Here is a 21,265-nt window from a genome sequence, read left to right as displayed (position 1 = left end):
GCATAACTTGCTTATTCGAAACTTCGAAACACTCGGTATCATTCAAGGTGGTACATCGAAATAAATCACAAATTATTATTAGAATATTGTCAAGTGACGAACTTATTTACATATAGGGTTATCGTGCAACAAAGAGAAAGTATACTTTGCTCTACGAGTACCTTTACATCGTGCGTTAATATTGACAAAACTTGACGACTAACCTCACAGCTGGGAATTAAGAGTAAGGTTAGTCCATACATATGTATATTTTATTTTGACAATAGCGTAGTTCACTGTTTAATCGACAAATATATAACAGTACGTGATCGAATATCGAAACGATAAAAGATCAAGAATTCAAGTAGAGAATCTAATGTACAACGTACAAAAAAAGAAAATATGTAGTACGGGCTAGGGGAAATTCTAATTTCGTTATATGATATAAGCTGCGTGCATGTGTGCGGATGTGTGTGTCAAAATCGGGAAAGTTTTAATTCGACCGTTGTACGATTTTATATCTATGTTAATATGTAGACATATCATTCAAAGGGAAGACATAGGTGTGTAGAAGTTGAGATTACCACCCACGTTGGAAGAATCAGGATAATAATGATAATACCAACGATAATAATAATAACGATATAATAACGATAATAAAGTCGTGAAAGCGTTGACATTTGTAACGATATCATATTTTATTACAGAAAATTATAGAATATTGTATTACAGAAAATATAAACTTGTGAAAAAAGTCATAAAAATATCAAATTTTATTTGCCCCATAAAAGTGACGCACACAAATCGTAGTGGCATTAAATCATTCTATACCAAATGAAATGCGTAGCAACGGAGATTTCACATCAAGTATCATGTAACGCAAGCCACTTCTTTTTTAAAATACTTTACATGTATCTTTTTATACAACCACATAGTGATTGGTGTAGAGAATCTTATCATCTGCTCATCACGCATTTTTACATACATATGTATTACCGCAGAATGAACCAATGACACTGCCTATTTATTAAAATTTTAGACATTAACTTGTAAGAAATTATGACTTTGAGAGACGATATACGACTGGAAGAAAACACAAAATTAAACAAGCTCCTCGAGACTGCTTTTATAGCGAAAATGAACGTGTTATCTTACCGTTTCAAAATTTGTCAACTTTGAAGCTTTGAAATATGCGAATTTGTAAACGAATAAATACAGCGAATGCAGTACATGATATAAAGAAAAGAAAAGAGATATTAGAAAGGACGCTGGCGTTTGAAAGGCAGAAGTGGCTGGCAAAAAATATGCGAATACGTTGGTATCTATACGTGGATATGCATGTCGTATTTCTACAGCAAGAATCGGAGACATTTAAATTATTGGAAAGAGGTAATTGTATTTTACGACGATATCCATGAAAAATCTAAGACGTACGTTTCGGCTGGTTTACACAGGTTTATTAGGTTGCTATGCGAATATCGATTGAAACCGCGCGTTCCATCGAAAGGGGCATAAACCGAGTTTTACCGAGAATTCTCGAGAAGAGTCGCACGATGTGGAATCTAGTTTCTCGACAAGTGGGCCTTGTCATGTACTGCAGGATCGTAGACGACCACGATGAATCAAAAGTAAGGAAACAGAATCAAAATTAAAGTAAGAAGCAAATTTTTTAAAATCGATAGGATAAAGGACAAGAAAGAAACAAGAACAATTCGAGAGGACATGACACGACGAGGAATCAAAGAAAAAACGGTGAGTGAAGAGTAGGAAGAGCGATGAAAAAATGGAAGATGTAAGGAGGATGAGAAAAATTAAAGCTGGAAGGAAGACGTTATCTTTATCGTCGTCGTCGACGAGGACGAGGACAAAGACGGGGACGACGACGACGACGACAACGACGATGACGAAAACGACGAATACGACGACGAAGAGAGAAAAGTGACAGATTCGAGGATAATTTAGCAGCGGATGCAAGTATTTACAAACGATCTCCTTACGTTATGCGAAACGAAGGAAGTAGAATTACGAACGATATTCTATCGAAATGGTGCTCGGGGCAAAGCAATACGTTGATGAGACCGGAACGCAGAAAGTTTAGACGCGTGCATGGACTTGAGCTTCCGTTGCATCCCCAACAAGTGACCGGCTGGGTGGTGATTTTAATTATTGTGGTAAATACATTCGCGGTACTGACGCCGCTTCTCGAACCCAATTTACGTCCAATTTTTTCGATCGCGATAGCTGCTATCTTTTTTACGCATATTTGCTCTCATTTGGCGGTACTTTTATTGGACCCGGCGGACCCACGCGTCAGATCTCAGCCAACGAACAAGGTTTTACCGGAATTCGACCGAGAGAAACACTCGCACGTGATCGAGGACGGTAGATGTCATCTTTGCAACATAAACACCGAAAGCAAGAGGACGAAACATTGTTCGATTTGCAACAAATGCATCGTCCGATTCGATCATCACTGCAAATGGCTCAACAATTGCATCGGAGCTAGAAACTATCGCGCTTTTCTAGTTTGTTTGATTTCCGCTATTCTAGCAAGCCTGTTCGTTACTGGTCTTTCCGTCATCGAATTGTCCTCTTCTTTATACTTCGATCGATTCGCAAATCTGACAATGGAGAATAACACAACCGATCCCGTCATTCCCTTTATTGTTCCTGCCTCGGACACCACTCTTATAATTGCCATTTCCGCCATTGGAATTCTCTCAGCGATCGTAGCAATACTTTTACTTCATTTATGCTTTTTTCACGGTTACATCGCCTGTCTCGGATTAACCACCTACGAATACGTACGAAACAAAAGAGAGAAGAATTCTGTCGCTGCCGCCGTCGCGATCGCTGCAGCCGCCACTGCTGCCGCGGCTGCGGCCGCTGCCGCTGCCTCCACCACCTCTACTTCCACAAACACCACAATCACCGCCGCTACTACTGCTACTACCGCCGCTACAATCACCAATCAACCAACAACAGTTACGGATAAGGCTTCCACGATAACCGTGCAGCAAATAGTTGCCGAGTCTACAAGTACAAGGGTACGACACGGTTTCTGCGAGTTCATTTCCGCCCCTCATCCTTTAGTATCACCCTTTACGAATAATGCAAACTCATGTTCGCGTCGCGGTATAAACGACAGCCGAAACGAATTTCTCGAAGGAAAATCTCCTTCAACTCGATCCTCTTATTCCGATCGAGAAAACGAAAAGAAAAATTTCCGACTTTGTTTCTCGGCGTACAAGCTCGAATCATCGCGATTCGATGAAACCAGGTCGGCCATGGACATTTCGACGGTCGCGGACGCGTCGCCATCGCCATCGACAACAAAGAATACCGAACAATCTACGATATCTCGAGATTGTAACGCTACCACCGCTGGTTTATCAACACCGTCACCTGTCTTTTGTTGCTTCGCCGCACTCAATTCGCCATTAACTACGCATTGTTGTACGGCAAACGGCAGACCGAACGTGTTGGAATCCAAAAAACGGTCCAGTTGTGACGATACGTCTGACCAGGTGGTGCGCGTTTCGACAAACTCGTGCGAAACCGTTGAAAGAATAGCAAGATTTCTCCGGACCTATCTAAGTAAAGGAAAAAGGAGAAGAAGGTGCAGAAAGAAAAGGAAGAATCGACAACAGTCGTTGGACGCGACCAACACGTCGCAGACACCAAAGTCCAAGGATATTGATACTACCGATTTCAATCGGAATCGCAATCGCAATCGGAATGTAATGACGATCAAGGACACGGTAGCAACGGTGCCATCGGTGCCATCGTGGTCATCGTCGTCGTCATCATCATCACTCTCCCACACAGCCACGGCCTCTTCTTCGTTCATCGTTCCGTTGGAAACGCTGGCGTCTAACGCAACAGCAACAACATCAGCACGACGATCTTATTCGAAACCTCATGCGTTGCATCGTTCATCGTCAATCATAGAATCTGATTCATTGGACTTACAACAGAATCGGAACTTGGTCCGATCACAGAAAACGCTCGGATCATCCACAATATATAGGAGATCGAACACACGATCTTTTTTTCGAAGAGGACAAACAGCCAAAATCAAATCACAAATGACGCAATCTATCAAGCTGTCTCCTATTTTGGAATCGGAATTATCGAAACCTGCCACACCACGATCGACGCATTCTTCTCTGTCGTCGTATTCCGGCTTCTCCAACCGTTCCATTTGTTCATCATCGTCGTCATCATCGTCATCTGTGCCGCGCCCTTTGTCGTCTTCACAAGTCGCTCGCGACCCGTTTCATTTTCACGGGAAATGTGAAATCCATCGTATTGATTGATTACTCCGATCGTTTCCTCCGCTGCTTCTTCGGCTTAAAATGGCTCTAATACGCGATAAGCAGTAAACTCTAAAACCGCCATGTCCTTTTCTTGGCAAACTTAAATGTGAAAAGGGAATATGGTAGAGAAAAAGGGAAAGAAACGGGGGGAATAATTGTGTGAATGCACCACATCTTTCATCCTAGATTTAAACATCATAAAGTGAGTACCGTAAGTGAGTAATCGTTTCCATATCGTAAGAACAGAATCTTTCGAACAAAACTCATGCTGCTCGCTTAAATTGAAAACTTAATGAATTACCTTCTCTTACGTACTCATGATCGTATATTTTTGTAGATGTCATCAGTTTCAGTAAACACGTCCGATCAACTCGCCACAGATTCTGCTACATCTGAGACGAATATTTGGGAAAATGTATTAAGTTCTCCACGATACGTAGTTGCACCAATGGTCGACGCAAGCGAATTAGCCTGGAGGTTGTTAAGTCGTCGTCATGGTGCGCACCTTTGTTACACGCCGATGCTTCATTCTTCCGTGTTCTGTCGAGATCCGAAATATCGACGAGAAGCTCTTACCAGCACTGCCGAAGATCGCCCATTAATCGTCCAGGTATACGATTCACATCTCTCTCTCTCTCTCTCTCTCTCTCTCTCTCTCTCTCTCTCTCTCTCTCTCTCTCTCTCTCTCTCTCTCTCTCCCGACTTTAATCGCCGTTCTATCCTTAACACATATTCGCATTGATCTCGTTTATTACAGTTTTGTGGCAACGATCCGAATACGCTATTAGAGGCAGCACTTTTGGCAGAACCGTACTGTGACGCAGTGGATATAAACATTGGTTGTCCTCAAGCTATCGCGAAACGTGGTCGTTATGGTGCTTTCCTTCAAGACGATTGGGACTTGCTTCGACGAATCGGTCCGTAACATAAATCTTAAATATAACGTTACATCTTCAATTTATTTTCCCCTTACGAAATATTACAGTAAGTACTTTGAGCAAAAGTCTCCGTGTGCCAGTTACTTGTAAGCTTCGTGTATTTGCGGAGATCGATAAAACTGTTAAGTACGCGCAAATGCTCGAGACCGCTGGGGCACGATTACTTACCGTGCACGGACGAACTCGGGAACAAAAAGGTCCGTTAACCGGTATCGCGTCTTGGGATCACATCAAAGCCGTCAGGTATGATTAACAATTCCTCTTTGTATCTTCATTTGGCGTACATCTTCCAGTAAGTTGCTATTTCTTGTTATTTCAAACGTTCAGACAGGCCGTCACAATTCCAGTATTTGCGAATGGTAACATACAGTGTCTGCAAGATATCGAAAGATGTATAGAGGAAACCGGTGTTCACGGTGTAATGTCAGCAGAGGGCAACCTTTACAATCCGTACATATTCGAAGCTTGTTATCCACCTAGTTGGGAGCCAGCGCTTGAATATTTAGATTTGGTGGAACGTTATCCAGCCCCTCCTTCTTACATTCGTGGTCATCTTTTTAAATTGTTCCAACACACGTACGTATGAAAAATCAATTATTTGTAGCTTCCGTTTATTTTCAATCTCTATGTACATTATATAAATAATTTTCGAAATTACAAATCGACCTATGCATTCAGCGTTCTTTTAACTAGAGAGTAGACTTTGTTTAGCAGAAAATAAAGAAGAGAGAGAAAATTTGGCCCGAAACTCTACCATGGAATCCTTCAGAAACGTCGTATACGCTTTGAGGGATCGGTATCTGCCTTATCACGAAGGTCGTTTAATCTGGCAGGAAGAAATGTCCGGTTCGTAGGCTCTACCATTATATTCGATTATATTATAATCCATTATATACTTCATTCTTCATTCGCATGACATACATACATCCACTTTCCTTCTGGCTGTGTATACACTTTCCCTTTGTATTTTTAATTATACTATCGTTATGTACCATCAAAGTATGACTGTTGTTACTTACTTGCATTCTATATTTCAGATCATAACTTAAAACTACCTCCCTGGTTGTGCCAACCATATATACGTCATCTTCCAGAGGAGAATATACAAAAGCTAGAAATTGAAAGGATTGAAACGGTTGGTTTCCACTATTCTACTGCAAACAATATCCTTTTCCTATCCCTACTTTTATTTCTATTTCTACTCCTATTTCTATCTATATCCCTATCCCTATTCTTTTCTTCCGTTTCCTTATCATATGATATAATTGTTTTTTTATTTCGATATTCAATTTTTGTAGCAAAATGAAACGGTCAAGAGAAAATTCAGAGACGAAGAAGGAAATGAGATATCACGAAAACGCTTGAAGAAGCTCAAACGAATATCGCGCCGCCCCAACAGACCAGCTATCATCGTGAAAAGAGGATCTGATTTGTGTTGCGATTGTCCAAATCCAGTGGTTTGCAAAACTTCATTTTAAACATAATTTTTTGTTATCAATCCGAATAAAATTTATTAATCTCGCCGTTACATTTTCTCCCGTAGAGTCTCAAATGTGTTCATAAATTATGCCGACAGTGCTGTAGAAACAAATGTTTCACGGAAAATCTGGATTGTGCCGGACACAGAAATTTAACTAAAACTAGGAGACAAATGGCGATAGAATTTGCTGCGAAACGGAAAGCTATTCAAGATAAAATATGACACTGTATAATATTTTAAGTTATAAAAACAAAAATTAAATAAATAAATATATACATACTACTACATGTACGTAATCATATTTTGTGAATATTGTATTAATTTTTATACATGATCACAGTTATGATAACTGCTATTATTCACAAATTATACTACAAATTGCTTCATCAAGTATTATAAAGTCATCTTTATATACAACTTACAGCTTATTATGATTCCTATAATATCATGATGTAAATTTTAAGGTAGTTTATTAAGTGCCCGAAAATGTCGATGCAATCGTTTTCATTAAAACTGCATCGCTTTTTTCTTCGGAAAGTATCGTATCTCTCTGTCTATTGTCATCATTATACCACTGTTTCTTATTTATAAGCATAAGAACTATAAGAACAGGTAAATGAATCAATGAAAAATGAAACAGTTTGCGTGAACTTCTACTATCAGAGTGTTTATGAAATTCCCAAGCTAGAAAAGAGAAAACGCAAAGTTAAATTTACTTTCATTCCTCTTCCTTTTTTTTTTTTCAAAATATCAGTACAAATATGTTTTTGACATACCAAGGTAAAGAAAATATGCATTAAGTGGTGTCGATAACAAGGCAAACCAACAGTTTGTTACATCACAAACTGGTGCTAAATAACAAAGACCCATTAATGCAGCGGTATAACGTAATGCTGTTTTACGACAAAGCTTTGGATTCGTGACTGCCATCATTCTGTAACCGGCACGCGAATAATCGGGCCTCAAATTCCATGATAAAGCATTGAAATGAGGAAACTGCCATGCATATAATAGACCAGACATTATCCAAGCACCTGGAGATATTATATTGCCGACACAAGATGCCCAACCCATTAATGGTGGTATGGCTCCAACTAAATAACAGTTGATATGTAATCTCAGTTAATATGGTGAAAAACATTTAAATACAATAACAAAAGTATCATAATATACTTACCTATAGAACCCACCCAAGTATTTAGAATACTAATGCGTTTCATAGGAGTGTAAATAAGAGTGTACAGAAGCAGATTAGCTGCTCCTAAAGTAGCTGTTAATCCATTAACTTCAGTATATAATAATAATAATCCACTGAAGCCAGATATCGTTGCAAACATTACTGCATGGCCAGGTCTACTAGAAAAATTCTGTTATAGATATAACACTAGTTCTAAGCTAAAGAATCTGGATGCTTCTGCAATTGAAACTATATCCTACATACGTTAAGTAACCTCTAACCAACACTCTGTTCTTTGTTCTTGACATCTGCGCATCAAAAGGAACTTCAAAACATTGATTGATAGCGTTTGCTGTTGCAGACACTAATCCAGTACCCATAGAACATGCAACAAATGTAAAAGCATCAAAAGGCCCTGGTGCTAATGCATATCCAGCCATGGTTGTTACAACTACCAAAGCTAAAAATAATCATTTGATTCTTCATTTTTTCTATTTAAATTATCATATAAAATATCAATGTTTTTGTTAAAGATATTAGTTTCTCTTACATGTTAATCGTATCTTAGATAACATGAAACAATGTTTTCGAAGTTTGCCAGAATCTAATTTTATACACTGCCATTCTTGTTCATTTTGCATATATAAATTTTCTTGCTTTTCATTGTTCGTTATATTTACACATTGGGTAGGCTTTTGGTGATCAAACGATGTAACAAAGTTAGATGATATCTTCTGATTTTTGACATTTTTTGTGTCTAATAAACATCGGTATTTATGTGTATGGGATAATTTCTTTACGCTTGATGTAGCCTTGGTAGAATACTAGGATAATTTGTCAGAAAAAGTAACAAAATATTGAAGACTTAATAATATTGGAAAAAAGTAAACACACATACTGTAGCGTTAGACAGTTTCAACGATGATAGACATATGTTACGGGAGATCCTGATTGAGCAAAAAATAAATAACATGATAAAAATACGTCGTATAAAATCGTCAGTGTTTCCTTTTTTCTATCCTGAAAATAACATGGGGACCAATTGGTTATCGATTATAATGTAACCAATAACGAAAAATGGCAAGTAAAATGCTTTAAGGTTTCCTTAAAATCAAATGTTCAACTTACATCATGATATATTTTTGTTTTTACAACTTTTAGTTCGCGTTACGTAAGAAAGCTTTGAACAAAAACACATTGCGCTGAAACTTTAAATAATTTTACTAGACTATTACAGTCTACGCTTGCTTAAATAATGGAATAGAAACTCATTACACTGAACGAGAGCTCAGATCATGCTGTCTAGTTGGACCGAATGAAAGAGACTGTGAAATGAAATCCTAAACGCATCAGCATACGATCGAATTTTAGAGGAACGCGATCGCAAGATAGCGCTTCATGTTCAGAATGATATAAATCCTTGTAAGCAAGTCTCGTTTCTTAGTAAAGTATTCGTGATCGAGCAATTTATATATTTACTAATATATGAAAAGAGAAAGACAAATAATAGAATAATATGTATACCTCACGATATATATTTTTCTCTTTTTCATCTCCTTTAATTATAAGATGGCTCATTAGTATCGTGTTCCTACTATCCAAACTTTGCACATGTGATAAATATGTATACTAGTATTATTAATGGATGAATGATATTTATAACAAATTAGTTAATAACAGGCTGAAAATTAAATGAGTAACAATGTATTCATTATTATAAATAAAATAAATTATTGGATATAAAAGGAATTTGATAAAAATCTTGCAAAATAGAAATTCTTAATCTTCATATAAAAGAATTAAACGCGATATACATATGTATGCAAGTATACTACGTACATATACTGAGACTCATTTTGAGAACAAAGATAGTAGATTAAGAGAAAATCAGAAGGAAAAGCGAGATAAAAAATTTGTATGTGCCAACAACAACAATAAACGAAGAGTAGTGCAACACCGTGGTAGAAATAGAAACAGGAATAGAGGAAGATACAATATTACGTCAACACGCTTAATGAATAATTAAAGAGAAAAGAAGCGCTCGTGTGTGTACTTTACGTTTTACAAACAAATCTTAATGGTATTTAGTAACATTAAGTATTCATCCAGTAGGATAGTGGAATCTTCGTTGGCGACGTGTGCAGCACAAAAGGAGAAATAGAAAACCGATAGAAGGATGATAAGGTTATACCAGTGTATGTTTTATGAAATTTGACATAAATTTGGCGTATTAGTAATACAAAAATTGTGATTGGAACGTAGAGAAAAGAGAAGGGAAGGAGAGAAAGTAAGAAAAAAGAAGAGAGTAAGAAAATATTATCAATTTTGATCGTTATGCCGTGGAATCATAAAAATGTGATGTTCGCGAGGGTCGGTTCTGCCCTATTTTACGGGTTATCTTCATTTATGATCACAGTTGTAAATAAGACAGTGCTGACGTCGTTCGAATTTCCATCGTTTCAAATGCTTGGCATAGGACAAATGTTGGCTACGATCATGTTACTTTTCGCAGCAAAGAAGTTGCGCTACGTTGAATTTCCTAACCTAGAAACAACAACGTGTGTCAAGATATGGCCATTACCGATCATTTACATCGGTAACATGATCTTTGGATTAGGTGGTACGAAACAGCTGAGCCTTCCGATGTTCACCGCCCTTAGACGATTTAGCATTCTTATGACGATGATCGCTGAATACTATATTCTCGGAGTAAGAGCGCGTGTTTCCGTTCAGTTGAGCGTATACACGATGATAGTCGGGGCAGTGGTGGCTGCGTTAAATGATCTTGCTTTTAATTTGGAGGGCTATCTTTTTATCCTATTGAACGATTTTTTCACCGCTGCCAACGGTGTCTACATGAAGAAGAAATTGGACTCGAAGGAACTGGGAAAATACGGACTGATGTACTATAATTCATTGTTTATGATTGTCCCAGCGATTATCATTGCCTACTGGATGGGAGACATGCATTCTATCATAGAATTTCCACATTGGAACAATGTGTTCTTTCTTGTACAGTTTGGCCTTTCATGTGTGATGGGTTTTGTATTGTCCTACAGCATGATACTTTGTACACTTTATAACTCTGCGTTGACCACCACGATAATCGGATGTTTGAAAAATATATGCGTTACTTATCTCGGAATGATGATCGGTGGTGATTACATATTTACGTGGTTAAATTTCATAGGATTGAATTTAAGCGTCGTCGGTAGCTTGGTTTACACTTGGGTAACCTTTCGAAGGAAGGAATCGACCGAACCAAAGTATTCTCCGCTTTCCGATGACCAAACGACAAATAAAGTGCAAGCTGTATGATCGATGTACAGAGCAACGAAATCGTGCCATGTGTCGCCGCGGCTCTTTCTGTTCTTCTCTTCCTTTCTCTCTCCGTTGCTCTCACTTCCTTGAGCCCATCACCGCATTTCTCTGTTTAGTGTTTGTATCTGTGTTAGTGTTCGACACGTATCACGTGTCCTTGTTGTGGAATGATAAAGCTTTTGGGAGCAGGAAAAAGAGGGAACGAAATGGGAATAGGGAAAGAGCAGCAAGCGTGACAAACCATAGTAATAGTCTTAAATAAGATATAAGATTCCATACCAAAGCGATAAGACCGTTACCGGATAGAAGAAATGAATAATAAGATGTTGCGCGCCATAGCGTATCACCTTTACCTTGTGAAATACAACTTGTACATACGTACTTCGAAATCTCGAAGGTGCAATATACTACCACTAATAATGCACGTGTACAAAAGTACTTTATAGTGAATAAATTTAATTTCTGGAGAAAAGAAACACGATCGATTCTCATTCAGTCCTCCGTCAGTTTCAGGCTGGCCACTTCGAAGATTATTCAGCAGCACTGGCTGCTCGTCATCCTTCACGATGGATTACGCGAAACATCGTGTATCTCTGTCGCCAGTGCAACGTGCAATTTTGGCGGCCGGTGCAGCCGCGATCTCATTCGTTGATCCTTTTCGCGGCGACATGATCGCATGCTTGGCAGAAACGACCGGTACCGACGCTCTTTCCTACTGTCATCAAAAAATGCTCGCAACCTCCGAGGGATCTCGCATTCTTGCCAGGAAACCACGTATATCCTCGTCTACGATTGACTTTTCCGCGCTAAGACGATTACCACAAGGAACCCTTGGCAGGATCTATTGCGATTTTTTGGACGTTAACGTAAGCTCTTTCGACTTGACTCCATTCGATTCGATTCGATTCGATTCGATTTGATTCGATTCAATCCGCGCACACCCTTCATTTTTCATATTTCATTTTCCATGTTTCGCTACACGTATAATTCGTAATGAAAATTGTTACTGCATCGCGCACTAGATAGAGGTATACGTAGACGGTGATCACACCAATCGATCGGTCGTTTCTTACAAATTATATCATATACTGAAATTGTTAGCGCGTTTCTGCAAATTGGAACAAAGATATTGGTCTGTTACAGAACGTGTCTCCCGATTCTAGACCTGCGGTCAGATTCGTTGAAGATACTGAATTAGCATATGTAATGCAACGATATCGAGAAACACATGATATTTATCATGCTCTACTTCTAATGCCAACCACAATGCTTGGAGAAGTGACGGTCAAGTGGGTAGAAGCGTTACAATTACGATTACCAATGTGTTTCAGCGGAGCGATATTTGGAGCGTTTCGGTTGCGTCCAAGGTAAATTCATCTCGAAACACGATACTTGCAACCGGTTGATGGTTTTGTCTCCATCTTCTTTTTATTCAATTCGCTGGATTTTATCCAATCCAATTAGTTGGATTTCTGTTTGGCGTTTTAGGCAAAGGAAATTATATCTTGAGCATCATCTGCCTTGGGCCATCAACACAGGAATTGGTACAAAATTTCTCTTGGGTATCTACTTCGAAGAACGTTGGGAGCAACCCCTTGCCGATTTTCATCGAGAAACAAACATCATCCCTTTGGTGCCGACAGGAACCATTAGCAATGAAATCTGAAATTCCTCGTACGCTTTTCCCTCTAATTGTCTACTATCTTACATATATTATAACACCAACAATAGACACAGCTTATTAGATAGTGTATAACAATTTTTATTTACCGTAACGTTGGAAATATGAAGAATATAATTTTTAATGGGATACGTATGATTCGTATTACAAATGTCGATCAATGTAATCGCACATTTAAAAAAATTTATGCTTCTATAGAAACGCACGCGTAGATATCAACGCTCGATACGATGAGAGTACGATCGATTCACCCGTGAGGATACAATCCGATTGGTAATGCTTGGGTGTAATATCCTAAAATATTCGGTAAGTGTTAGCAAATCGATCGATAATTACTTTTTAAAGTCGCGTATCGTCTAATTTGTATGAAACAACGTTCGTGATATTGATTGTCCCATTTGGTTTGTAGTAACGCCCGCAAACCGCTACTTGCTATCTTTTTGATATGCAGTTTTATCTATTACTCTACAAATATTTGCAGCGTAACGGCGTAACCCATTCAAATGCAAAACTCGAGCACGCGAATTTATTCATGTATACATGCGAAACAATGCAATATCCCTTTTTGTAAACCATCTTCCGCCTATTTTTGATAAAAAGTAAATATTAACGATCCATTGAAAAGTTCACTTCTGCTGTATTCGTTTGCGTGCTCGATCGTTTAAATTCACTTATTTCTCTTGCCGCGCGTTTTTCCAAACCGGTAAATCTTATTTATTTTTCATATGCAACGCCTTATTCTTCGCACATACAGAATGAGCAGTATTGTAACATTATTGGGCGCTAAACAAGCTGAGGTACTAGACATTCCAATTGTAACGCAATTGCAACGTCTATTTGTTTCGCTGTTGGAATATTCATACGTAAAGAATCACGGTTGCAATGTTGAATCATCGATTGTTTTTGCATATTACAACCGATCATTTACAGTTGATCGAAGGACAAGACAATATGATTTCTTATTACGGTGCTTTGTGTTTCACAATTGCGGAAACTCACTCACTCTCTTTCTCTTTCTCTCTCTCTCTCTCTCTCTCTCTCTCTCTTGATGTATGTGAGTGTGTACAAGTGTAAATGTGTGTGTATATTTCTATATGCATAAAAGTTGATTTATATATAAACCTAATTGAGCATTAAAAGTTAATGGCCAGAGCATCCTGAAGCGATTACGAAGAGTGTTTGTAATGGAGGAAAGAAATAGTTTTACGATATTTTTAAGGTGGATTGAAATATACATTAGGAATAGATATAAAAAAGAAATTAATGAAGCGAAAATACAGGTTAAGTCAGCATAAAAAGCTGAAATTTACGTACAGGATGCTTCTTGGCTGATTGTAACCATTTGGTCCGTGCTACTCGATCTCGAGTATCTCGAACGTTCAATCGAGGGCTAGTCTCTCGAGGTATAGGTGAATTTCCGCAAACTGGGGTCTGTCCTCGATTCGTGTACTCCAACATTTTTTCATTATACGGTAGAGGTCATCAGGACAATGATCGGGTTGTGAAAGAATTCGATGATGATTTCTTTGGTCGTTGTTGTCATCGGGCTGTCCATTACCACCGATATACGTTTCGTTTTGGTAACAGCGGCCACAGTTTTCTAAAACCTGTGCCACTGTTAAATCCGCATATGGTATCTCCTTACAATTTAGAAAAATTTCCCAAACTGTTACAGCAAACGACCAAACGTCGGCTCGGCAACTACGTTTATCCTGAGAGGAAAAACAAAAATGAAAATAAATGGGATCCGTAGCGAAGTTACGATAGCAGAAACATATACTCAAGGGACACAAGACGAGGAGACGTAGCTATGACGATGATGTAGAGATGAGATGAAGAGGAAATAAGAAACAGTCACTTACTAGTAACACTGCTTCCCATGCCATCCAACGAAGAGGAACTTTTACATTATGCCCGTCGATGAAATAATGATGATCATATTTGTTACAATATATGGCATGATCCGACACCTTTATTGTCAGATCCTGACCAACGATGCAATTCCTAAAATATTACACAACGTATATATCGAGGATATATATACGGATTCTGTCATTTTTTTCTCGATTTACTTACCTGGCTGCTAAATCACAATGTGCAATGTTCATGGATTCCAAATACTTCATGCCAGATGCAATTTGGGTAACAAAGCTTAAATGGTTGTCATAGCTGCGAATAGAATATAATAGAATAGAAAGGAAATTGAAAAGACAAATACACTATTGATATATAATCACGATATTTTACTCACTTAATATCGTCCTTGTTGTCCAAATTACCACCGCGACTTTCTAAGAAGGTAAGGAGATCTCCGAATCGACCGAACTCGAAAATAGCTCCAAACGGTTCCTCTTCTACCAAGGCCATCATCTTTGCTATGTTTGAATTTTGAAGCATCGCCAAAACATGCATATCCTTCGTAAAGTCCAACCTGTGTATTGCTCAAGTCAAAATGCCATAAGAATATAAAGAAAGGTTTTTCGAACCGGCGTTACATTTCGGAATTAGTAACATACCTTAAAGAATCTACAACGCCTCGCCAAAGAGACCTAACGATCACAATTTGCCGACTTTGGATCGCTCCTACTTCGGGATTCGTGATTCCCTTTGCTTCGCATAAATGGACCTGACAAATGGAGCATACGTATTCGATTAAATTTCATATTCGTAAACTATCAGTTTAATACATCGATATTGTTTCTTCTTACCAAACCGAAATTTCCTTCACCGAGTTTGTCTAAAATTCTTAATCTGTGTCTGGAAACACGCTGAACGTTGTAGGAATCAATGGTACTTGGTAAACATACGGTTTCCTCGCGAATGTGAAGCGGTGTAAACGGGCTCATAGTCGACGGGATCTCCCTTCTTTTTATCTACAACCATACATCTATATAAAAATCTCTATATAATACCTTTATTAGAATTTTTATAAACACATCTGATCCATTATCCTACCGTTAAAATGTCTGTTGCCGCATAATACCCCTCGTAGATTCTTTGATTCGTGTTTCTCGATTGAAGATGAAACGCTTTTTTCGTCGAATATGTCATAGTCGTTGGCATTGTTACTTCCGCATACTTGTTTGTCGTGAAGCTCGACTTGCGCTTGAAATCTGAAATGGATTCAATTGGGTAGAAGAAAAATGAGATTTGGCGTAATATAACGCAACATAATATACGTAATAATAATATATATAGTATCATATATGCATACGCACATGCATAATACAGTTTACTAGAACAAATATGCGCGAAAATCAATAGGTTAGGGTATATAAACTGTCGTATAAAAAAGGTTGGTTAGATTCACCTGAACATGATTCGGCTGTACAAGTGGAGGACACGTTTGAGTTTGCAACTATGAGATTTTCTTCGGAGAACAGACTGTATGTTCTCTCGTATAGAGTGGAATGGGCATCAGAATTATCGAAGTGAGAATCGACGACAGCAGCTTTGGCATCCGTTTGGAAATCTGTATTGGATCGATCAGGCAAGTTATCGGAAGGGGCAATAATGATAGGTTTGCGAATCAAGGATAATCCGGTTACGATCGAATTCGAGAGTTTAACATCCTTCGGAGAGATCGCAATGCCTGGTGCGGATGAGTCGCACAGTAGAGCTGTATGCTTTTGCAACAAAGCGACTTTGTTACGGCCTCTTTGTTTGATCAAAAATGTTGTACATGTTAAGAAAAGGACAAACACTGTCAATAGGCCGCTGACAAGGCCGATATACGTTTGGGAAGTACCAACGGGAAAGACATCCGGTATCGAGGCATCTTCGTCGATTTGGTAAAGATCCGTTACATTCAAACTCACGGAGTTGATGGTCGAGTGAATGACGGAGCTGCTGGATTTTGCTCGTGGTTCGCTTCGATTTTGCTGAATTTCCGATGATTGATCATCAGCTAAAATATTCAAATCGTTCGACCGACTTGTGCTACCTGCGGTCAATACGGTTATCAAAGCGGTTATTAATTCGCGTTCAACTCTTTCTTTTTTCTTATATTCTTGTACTCGTATATGACTATTATTTAAACACTTACCAGTATAAAAGGTGATTTCGCTGAGAAGCAACCATTTCGCGGCAAGACTGAATTCCACTTTTACGAATTGTCCGATCCTAGATTGTAAAGGGATCGATACCAAAACCGTTTCGGCAGCGGACGATCTAGCAACGATCGGCCACTCGGATTTTTCTGCTTCCGATTGATAGTTCTCACCATCGGTGGAAAACCAAACGCGCATTTGCGAAAATGTCTAAGAAAAAAAAATAAGAAAAATTGTCAGCTTTGGAAAGATATTTATAAAGGAAATTCTAATTTTGAAATTTTTGTGCATGTGCGTGTAAGCTCGTTGTAAAAAAAGAATAAAGAAAACGAACCTCGACGTCTAGTTGTGGTATACGAGCGACGTGTACGGTACAATTCTGAAATTCTCGTGGTTCTTGAAAGCGAAAAATAATCTGAATTGTAGTACGATCCGACCAACCGATCCAGTTCGTAGCATTGGTCGAAGAGGAGAGAATTTCAGAAATTTCGCCTAATATTCCATCCGTCAATTGACCGAGACCGTTTACGAGAACAAGAGGCTCGATCTCGACACCGTCATACGAAGCATCCTGAACGTTTCGTCCTCCGGGACCGGGACTCGATCCCTTGGGCGCGTTATAACTCGCGACATACTCTGAGGATGAGAAAAATAGTCGATGTTCGTATAATGCGTACATATGTTATAATACGTACACGTTATCAAGATCGTAACGCGTCGAATCGATAGACGAGAAATGACGAAACGCCTAAACGGTAAGGCGAACGGTAAAATATACGGTATAGAAATGCTCACGTTCCAATACGCATCCGTAAATTTCGACCCGCATGCAAACCGTCCGGGGATGTTGGCTGTAAGGTACGAATCGCACTTTGCTCGCGACAAACGGTAAGTCCAACTTCTGCTTTTCCACCAAGTAGGTGTTGCTGTTGCCCCGTAGTACCTGAAACGAACGACGCTCGATCGGTGTATCGACGTAGGAATATCGGTAGCCGCATTGCTTCTCAGCATCAACGGTCACCGGAGACGTCTCGCCTTGCTCTCGAGTACAGACTAGAGCGTAGGACTGTGTTTTTCCTTGAATAACCGCTCGAAAGCTTACGATATCGTAACTTTCTTATATTTTTCTAATTCCTTCCTCGCGACAACCCATACATATGTATATAAGTATGTATGTAAGTACTTATGTATTCGATGCGACTGTGCTTGAATTCGAAGCAATGCAGACGATTTCCGGTCGATTTATCACACACAGACACGAACTCTGTCACCCATCAAGTTTCTATACTGATGCCATTTCGTGTCGCGCCAGTACTCGAGAAAGAAAGCCTCCGCATACTCCTGACCTTGACCATTGCCAAACCGTCCTTGAGTTTCGGTCCACGCTATCAGATGATTTTTCGTCAGATCGATCTCCAGGTATTCTCTTATCGCGCTACTGATTTGCGCTTTTGGACACCAAGCGCCACCATTCTTCTCTTGTCTTATCCTGCAAACGTGCAAACACTGATATCGCCGTTTCTTACCGACTGCTACGCTACAGTGCCATACCACACCATACTGCGTATACGTATGTATTTATATCGTTTTAAACTTTATTTTTCAACCGAACATCTCTTATCCTATTTTATTTAAATTCCAACCACTGGTAGTGTTTACGTTTAACGGAACGAAACTGACGCGAAGCTGATAAAAGAATCGTAAAACGTTGAAATTTAATCGTTCGAAGGTAAAACGCATCGAATAGTACGTATAATTTTACCTTTATCGACAACGATCATTTAAAACAATTTACCTTGCGTTTTGGGGACCCACGGATTTCGTTTCGTAGCTAGAAGAAGCGGTGATCGCATCATCTGGAATTTTTCCCTCTTCCATGCCAAGGGGAAAGATACACTGATCTGCAAGTTGCGAACATACGTATTCACATACAAGCCTTATTTCATCGATCATATCTTTTTACAATTAATTTCTTCGATATCGTTATCTTTACTCGCTCATTTCCTCACCGAAAACGTTTTTCGTTGAATTCTCTCTGCAGCGAACAGTTGCCAGAAGCACTCCCAATGAGACAACCGTTAGGATGCACCGCATCTCGATATCCGGATCTTCTATCGTTCTCGATTTCTTTACAGTTCATGATAGACCGAGTCCTTTGCTAACATTGTTCGATTTCTCAAGCTGTAACTGTATATTGCTTAATTAACTAATCGCATTAACTGTACATTAACTATACTTACTATATTTTAATTTCAACTATAATAACTTTCAGCTTAAATATTACGTGTTATCGATCATAAGTGTAATACGAGTAATCGCTATTTGCTTTTCAAGCCATATCGTGGCGCAATTTATTTTACTGTAAAAACGAAATACACGCGATTGATGGTCGTCGTAGGTGTGGATGTTGCATGTGGTACGTGATTAATCGTACCGCGCCGAAGAAAAAGAAACATGATTTATGAAATTAAAGGAGGGAGAAAGGACTAGAGCAGCGCGTTAATACACGCGAGACGCGTTCGATGTTCAAGTGTATCCAAAGAGAAAGAGCAGCGGAACTATATCCATTTTAGGTATCTGGTCGTACTTATGAAAGAAAGATCTAAAAAGAATCGATCGTAGATTGTCGATGGTTGAGAGGCGAAGAAATTGAAACTATCGAAACCGCTATTGAGTATCGCTATTACTATCGATATTAGATAGGTTAGCGCTTGTACGGTCGGCAGTTAGCAGCTGGCAATTCGCAGGTTGCACGTTAATTAGATTCACCGATGGAAAATGAAGACAAAGAGGGTTAGGGAATGCGCACGGGGTCCCGGATAAGTATTGGGTGTGCGTGCAACAAGTAAAGTACGATCAATACGAGCGTGCCGCAGGAAGAGGAAGAGCATGACCATGTTCGACTCGTTTGCACCATTTGTTTCGTTTGTTCGGACTTTCGTTCGTTTTCGACAAACGGTTCAATATTTATAATATTTATGTTATTTAACTATGTCATATATATACGTCATTGTGTAAACATAAATACAAACACAAAGGCAAATGTAAATATATACAGGATCATCGAATCATCCTTTTCTCTTACGATTAGAGAAATCTTATTATGTCCCGTTAAGTATTTTTCTCTCGATCTATTTACTATTTACACGTTGCACACACGCACACGTATTCGTTTTAATAATTTCTACGATAGATGTAATAATATCCGTTTATACTCGATATTATTCAAAATGAGCCGACGAAATTGAATTTATAAAAATTTATAAAAATTAAAAAAGTTGAATTTTTCTTTTCCTTATTGAAACTGATCTGTTTCATAATGTAATTTTCATTCGATTCGGCTATCAAAACTATAATTACCAAATTTTTTCTACATCTATTACATCCATGTAAAATGGATCGCATCAATTGTTATTAAATATGAAACATGTGCGTCTTCTTTTTCGTAATTAATGCGATATGACACTTATTATGTTTGGATCTTTATACCCGATAGGTTTGATAAAAAGCTCAATGTCAAAGGGTGCTTACCTTTTAAGCTTGACGCATGTCACTTATTGCGTATACGGGATACGTGAACACGGCAAATTTTGAAAAACGAAAGAAATTTAGCATCGTTGTAAAGCTAGCCACGAATCAAAGTGCACCAACTTATCGTAATTTCAATTTCTCTTTTAACTTTTCTCCTTTTTCCTTGTTTCTTTTCTCTATACATATACGTATATACATACGGTGCACGTCCTAATTAGGAAAAGAAAAAACGACAACTCGTAAGAATCGTTGATACCCGCACTATATAATTGACAGATTTTCTCACGTTCGGTTAGTTTTTCGGCTCTTTTCGGCGAATAAATTTGTTCGTCTTGTCGCGTTTCTCGCGAAACGTAGTTCAATGCAAACTCCGCCACCCTGGACCAAAGCTTTAGCCCAACATCCATGGTATCGGCCCGTGGTGGTGGTGAGTTTGCTCGAAGATAGGAGCGGCGGAGAAGAGTGGGGCGAAAGGGGATATAGGGGAATATCATCCCTCCAATGTATGTATCTCCGATCGTAGTAACGATGTTGATATCGTTATAATGGTATCGATCTTTCATGTACGTTACACTCAGCATAGAGCATAATTAACTCGAAGAAAATTGGAGTAATCACCATCAACTTGTAGTTGTATCGATCGATCGTTCGTTCTCTCTTTCTTTCTCTCTCTCTCTCTCTCTGTATCTTACTCTCTCTTTCTCTTTCTCTCTCTCTCTCTCTCCCTTCATGTAACAAAAGAAATAAGGTAATTCTGTGGTATTTCGCGCGTTTAAATGTGTTGGTTATT

The 21,265-nt window shown here is 38.7% G+C and overlaps 4 protein-coding genes and 1 long non-coding RNA gene across 20 annotated transcripts; 3 read left to right on the top strand and 2 right to left on the bottom strand.

Annotated features, from left to right (window-relative positions):
- The first annotated feature begins 87 nt into the window (after positions 1 to 87).
- Dus1 (Dihydrouridine synthase 1) lies at positions 88 to 6,995 on the top strand. Of its 11 annotated transcripts, none has more exons than XM_072012825.1 (10): positions 1,229 to 1,368; positions 1,443 to 1,607; positions 4,636 to 4,908; positions 5,056 to 5,215; positions 5,284 to 5,479; positions 5,564 to 5,812; positions 5,937 to 6,082; positions 6,274 to 6,371; positions 6,535 to 6,693; positions 6,780 to 6,995. In XM_072012825.1, the coding sequence occupies exons 1-10, from the start codon at positions 1,318 to 1,320 to the stop codon at positions 6,936 to 6,938; spliced, it is 1,656 nt and encodes a 551-aa protein (XP_071868926.1). In that variant the 5' UTR covers positions 1,229 to 1,317; the 3' UTR covers positions 6,939 to 6,995. The 11 variants fall into 11 exon arrangements, 10 of the variants coding, with proteins under 10 accessions (XP_071868951.1, XP_071868926.1, XP_071868935.1 ...); XM_072012834.1 differs by lacking the exon at positions 1,229 to 1,368 and adding an exon at positions 1,662 to 1,731 and having other exon boundaries at positions 1,468 to 1,607; XM_072012816.1 differs by lacking the exon at positions 1,229 to 1,368 and adding an exon at positions 2,798 to 3,026 and having other exon boundaries at positions 1,479 to 1,607.
- On the bottom strand, positions 6,121 to 9,253 carry Cox10 (Cytochrome c oxidase assembly factor 10). 3 transcript variants are annotated; one of them, XR_011801065.1, is made up of 8 exons: positions 9,022 to 9,252; positions 8,792 to 8,913; positions 8,444 to 8,717; positions 8,158 to 8,353; positions 7,894 to 8,069; positions 7,493 to 7,810; positions 7,139 to 7,400; positions 6,121 to 6,347 (listed from the first exon to the last, which is right to left on the bottom strand). XR_011801065.1 is itself a non-coding variant. In XM_072012971.1 (7 exons), exons 2-7 carry the CDS (start codon positions 8,864 to 8,866, stop codon positions 7,189 to 7,191), a joined length of 1,251 nt encoding a protein of 416 aa, XP_071869072.1. In that variant the 5' UTR covers positions 8,867 to 8,913; positions 9,022 to 9,252; the 3' UTR covers positions 6,994 to 7,188. The 3 variants fall into 3 exon arrangements, 1 of the variants encoding a protein (XP_071869072.1); XR_011801064.1 differs by lacking the exon at positions 6,121 to 6,347 and adding an exon at positions 6,692 to 6,876 and having other exon boundaries at positions 9,022 to 9,253; XM_072012971.1 differs by lacking the exon at positions 6,121 to 6,347 and having other exon boundaries at positions 6,994 to 7,400.
- Positions 9,254 to 10,009: 756 nt separating this feature from the next.
- Positions 10,010 to 14,778, top strand: LOC139992326 (uncharacterized). The gene is made up of 2 exons (XR_011801073.1): positions 10,010 to 10,088; positions 14,571 to 14,778. It is a non-coding gene; the product is annotated as an uncharacterized lncRNA (long non-coding RNA).
- On the top strand, positions 10,228 to 13,026 carry LOC139992316 (ubiquinone biosynthesis protein COQ4 homolog, mitochondrial). Its single transcript, XM_072013055.1, has 4 exons — positions 10,228 to 10,489; positions 11,722 to 12,080; positions 12,358 to 12,581; positions 12,703 to 13,026. The coding sequence occupies exons 1-4, from the start codon at positions 10,228 to 10,230 to the stop codon at positions 12,878 to 12,880; spliced, it is 1,023 nt and encodes a 340-aa protein (XP_071869156.1). The 3' UTR covers positions 12,881 to 13,026.
- On the bottom strand, positions 12,961 to 21,262 carry LOC139992146 (discoidin domain-containing receptor 2-like). 4 transcript variants are annotated; one of them, XM_072012757.1, is made up of 15 exons: positions 20,476 to 21,262; positions 18,954 to 19,131; positions 18,740 to 18,845; positions 18,208 to 18,433; positions 17,740 to 17,887; positions 17,279 to 17,580; positions 16,941 to 17,154; positions 16,206 to 16,838; positions 15,851 to 16,008; positions 15,604 to 15,768; positions 15,412 to 15,521; positions 15,147 to 15,326; positions 14,972 to 15,064; positions 14,758 to 14,899; positions 12,961 to 14,607 (listed from the first exon to the last, which is right to left on the bottom strand). In XM_072012757.1, exons 2-15 carry the CDS (start codon positions 19,036 to 19,038, stop codon positions 14,275 to 14,277), a joined length of 2,895 nt encoding a protein of 964 aa, XP_071868858.1. In that variant the 5' UTR covers positions 19,039 to 19,131; positions 20,476 to 21,262; the 3' UTR covers positions 12,961 to 14,274. The 4 variants fall into 4 exon arrangements, with proteins under 4 accessions (XP_071868858.1, XP_071868842.1, XP_071868849.1 ...); XM_072012741.1 differs by having other exon boundaries at positions 16,206 to 17,154; positions 20,476 to 20,685; positions 20,762 to 21,262; XM_072012748.1 differs by having other exon boundaries at positions 16,206 to 17,154; positions 18,954 to 19,125.
- Positions 21,263 to 21,265: the final 3 nt, after the last annotated feature.

This window comes from Bombus fervidus, chromosome 2 (genome assembly GCF_041682495.2).
Source record: "Bombus fervidus isolate BK054 chromosome 2, iyBomFerv1, whole genome shotgun sequence".
Lineage (NCBI taxonomy): Eukaryota > Metazoa > Arthropoda > Insecta > Hymenoptera > Apidae > Bombus > Bombus fervidus.
Note: the sequence above shows the minus strand (reverse complement) of the source record. Positions and strands in the feature narration are given on the sequence as shown.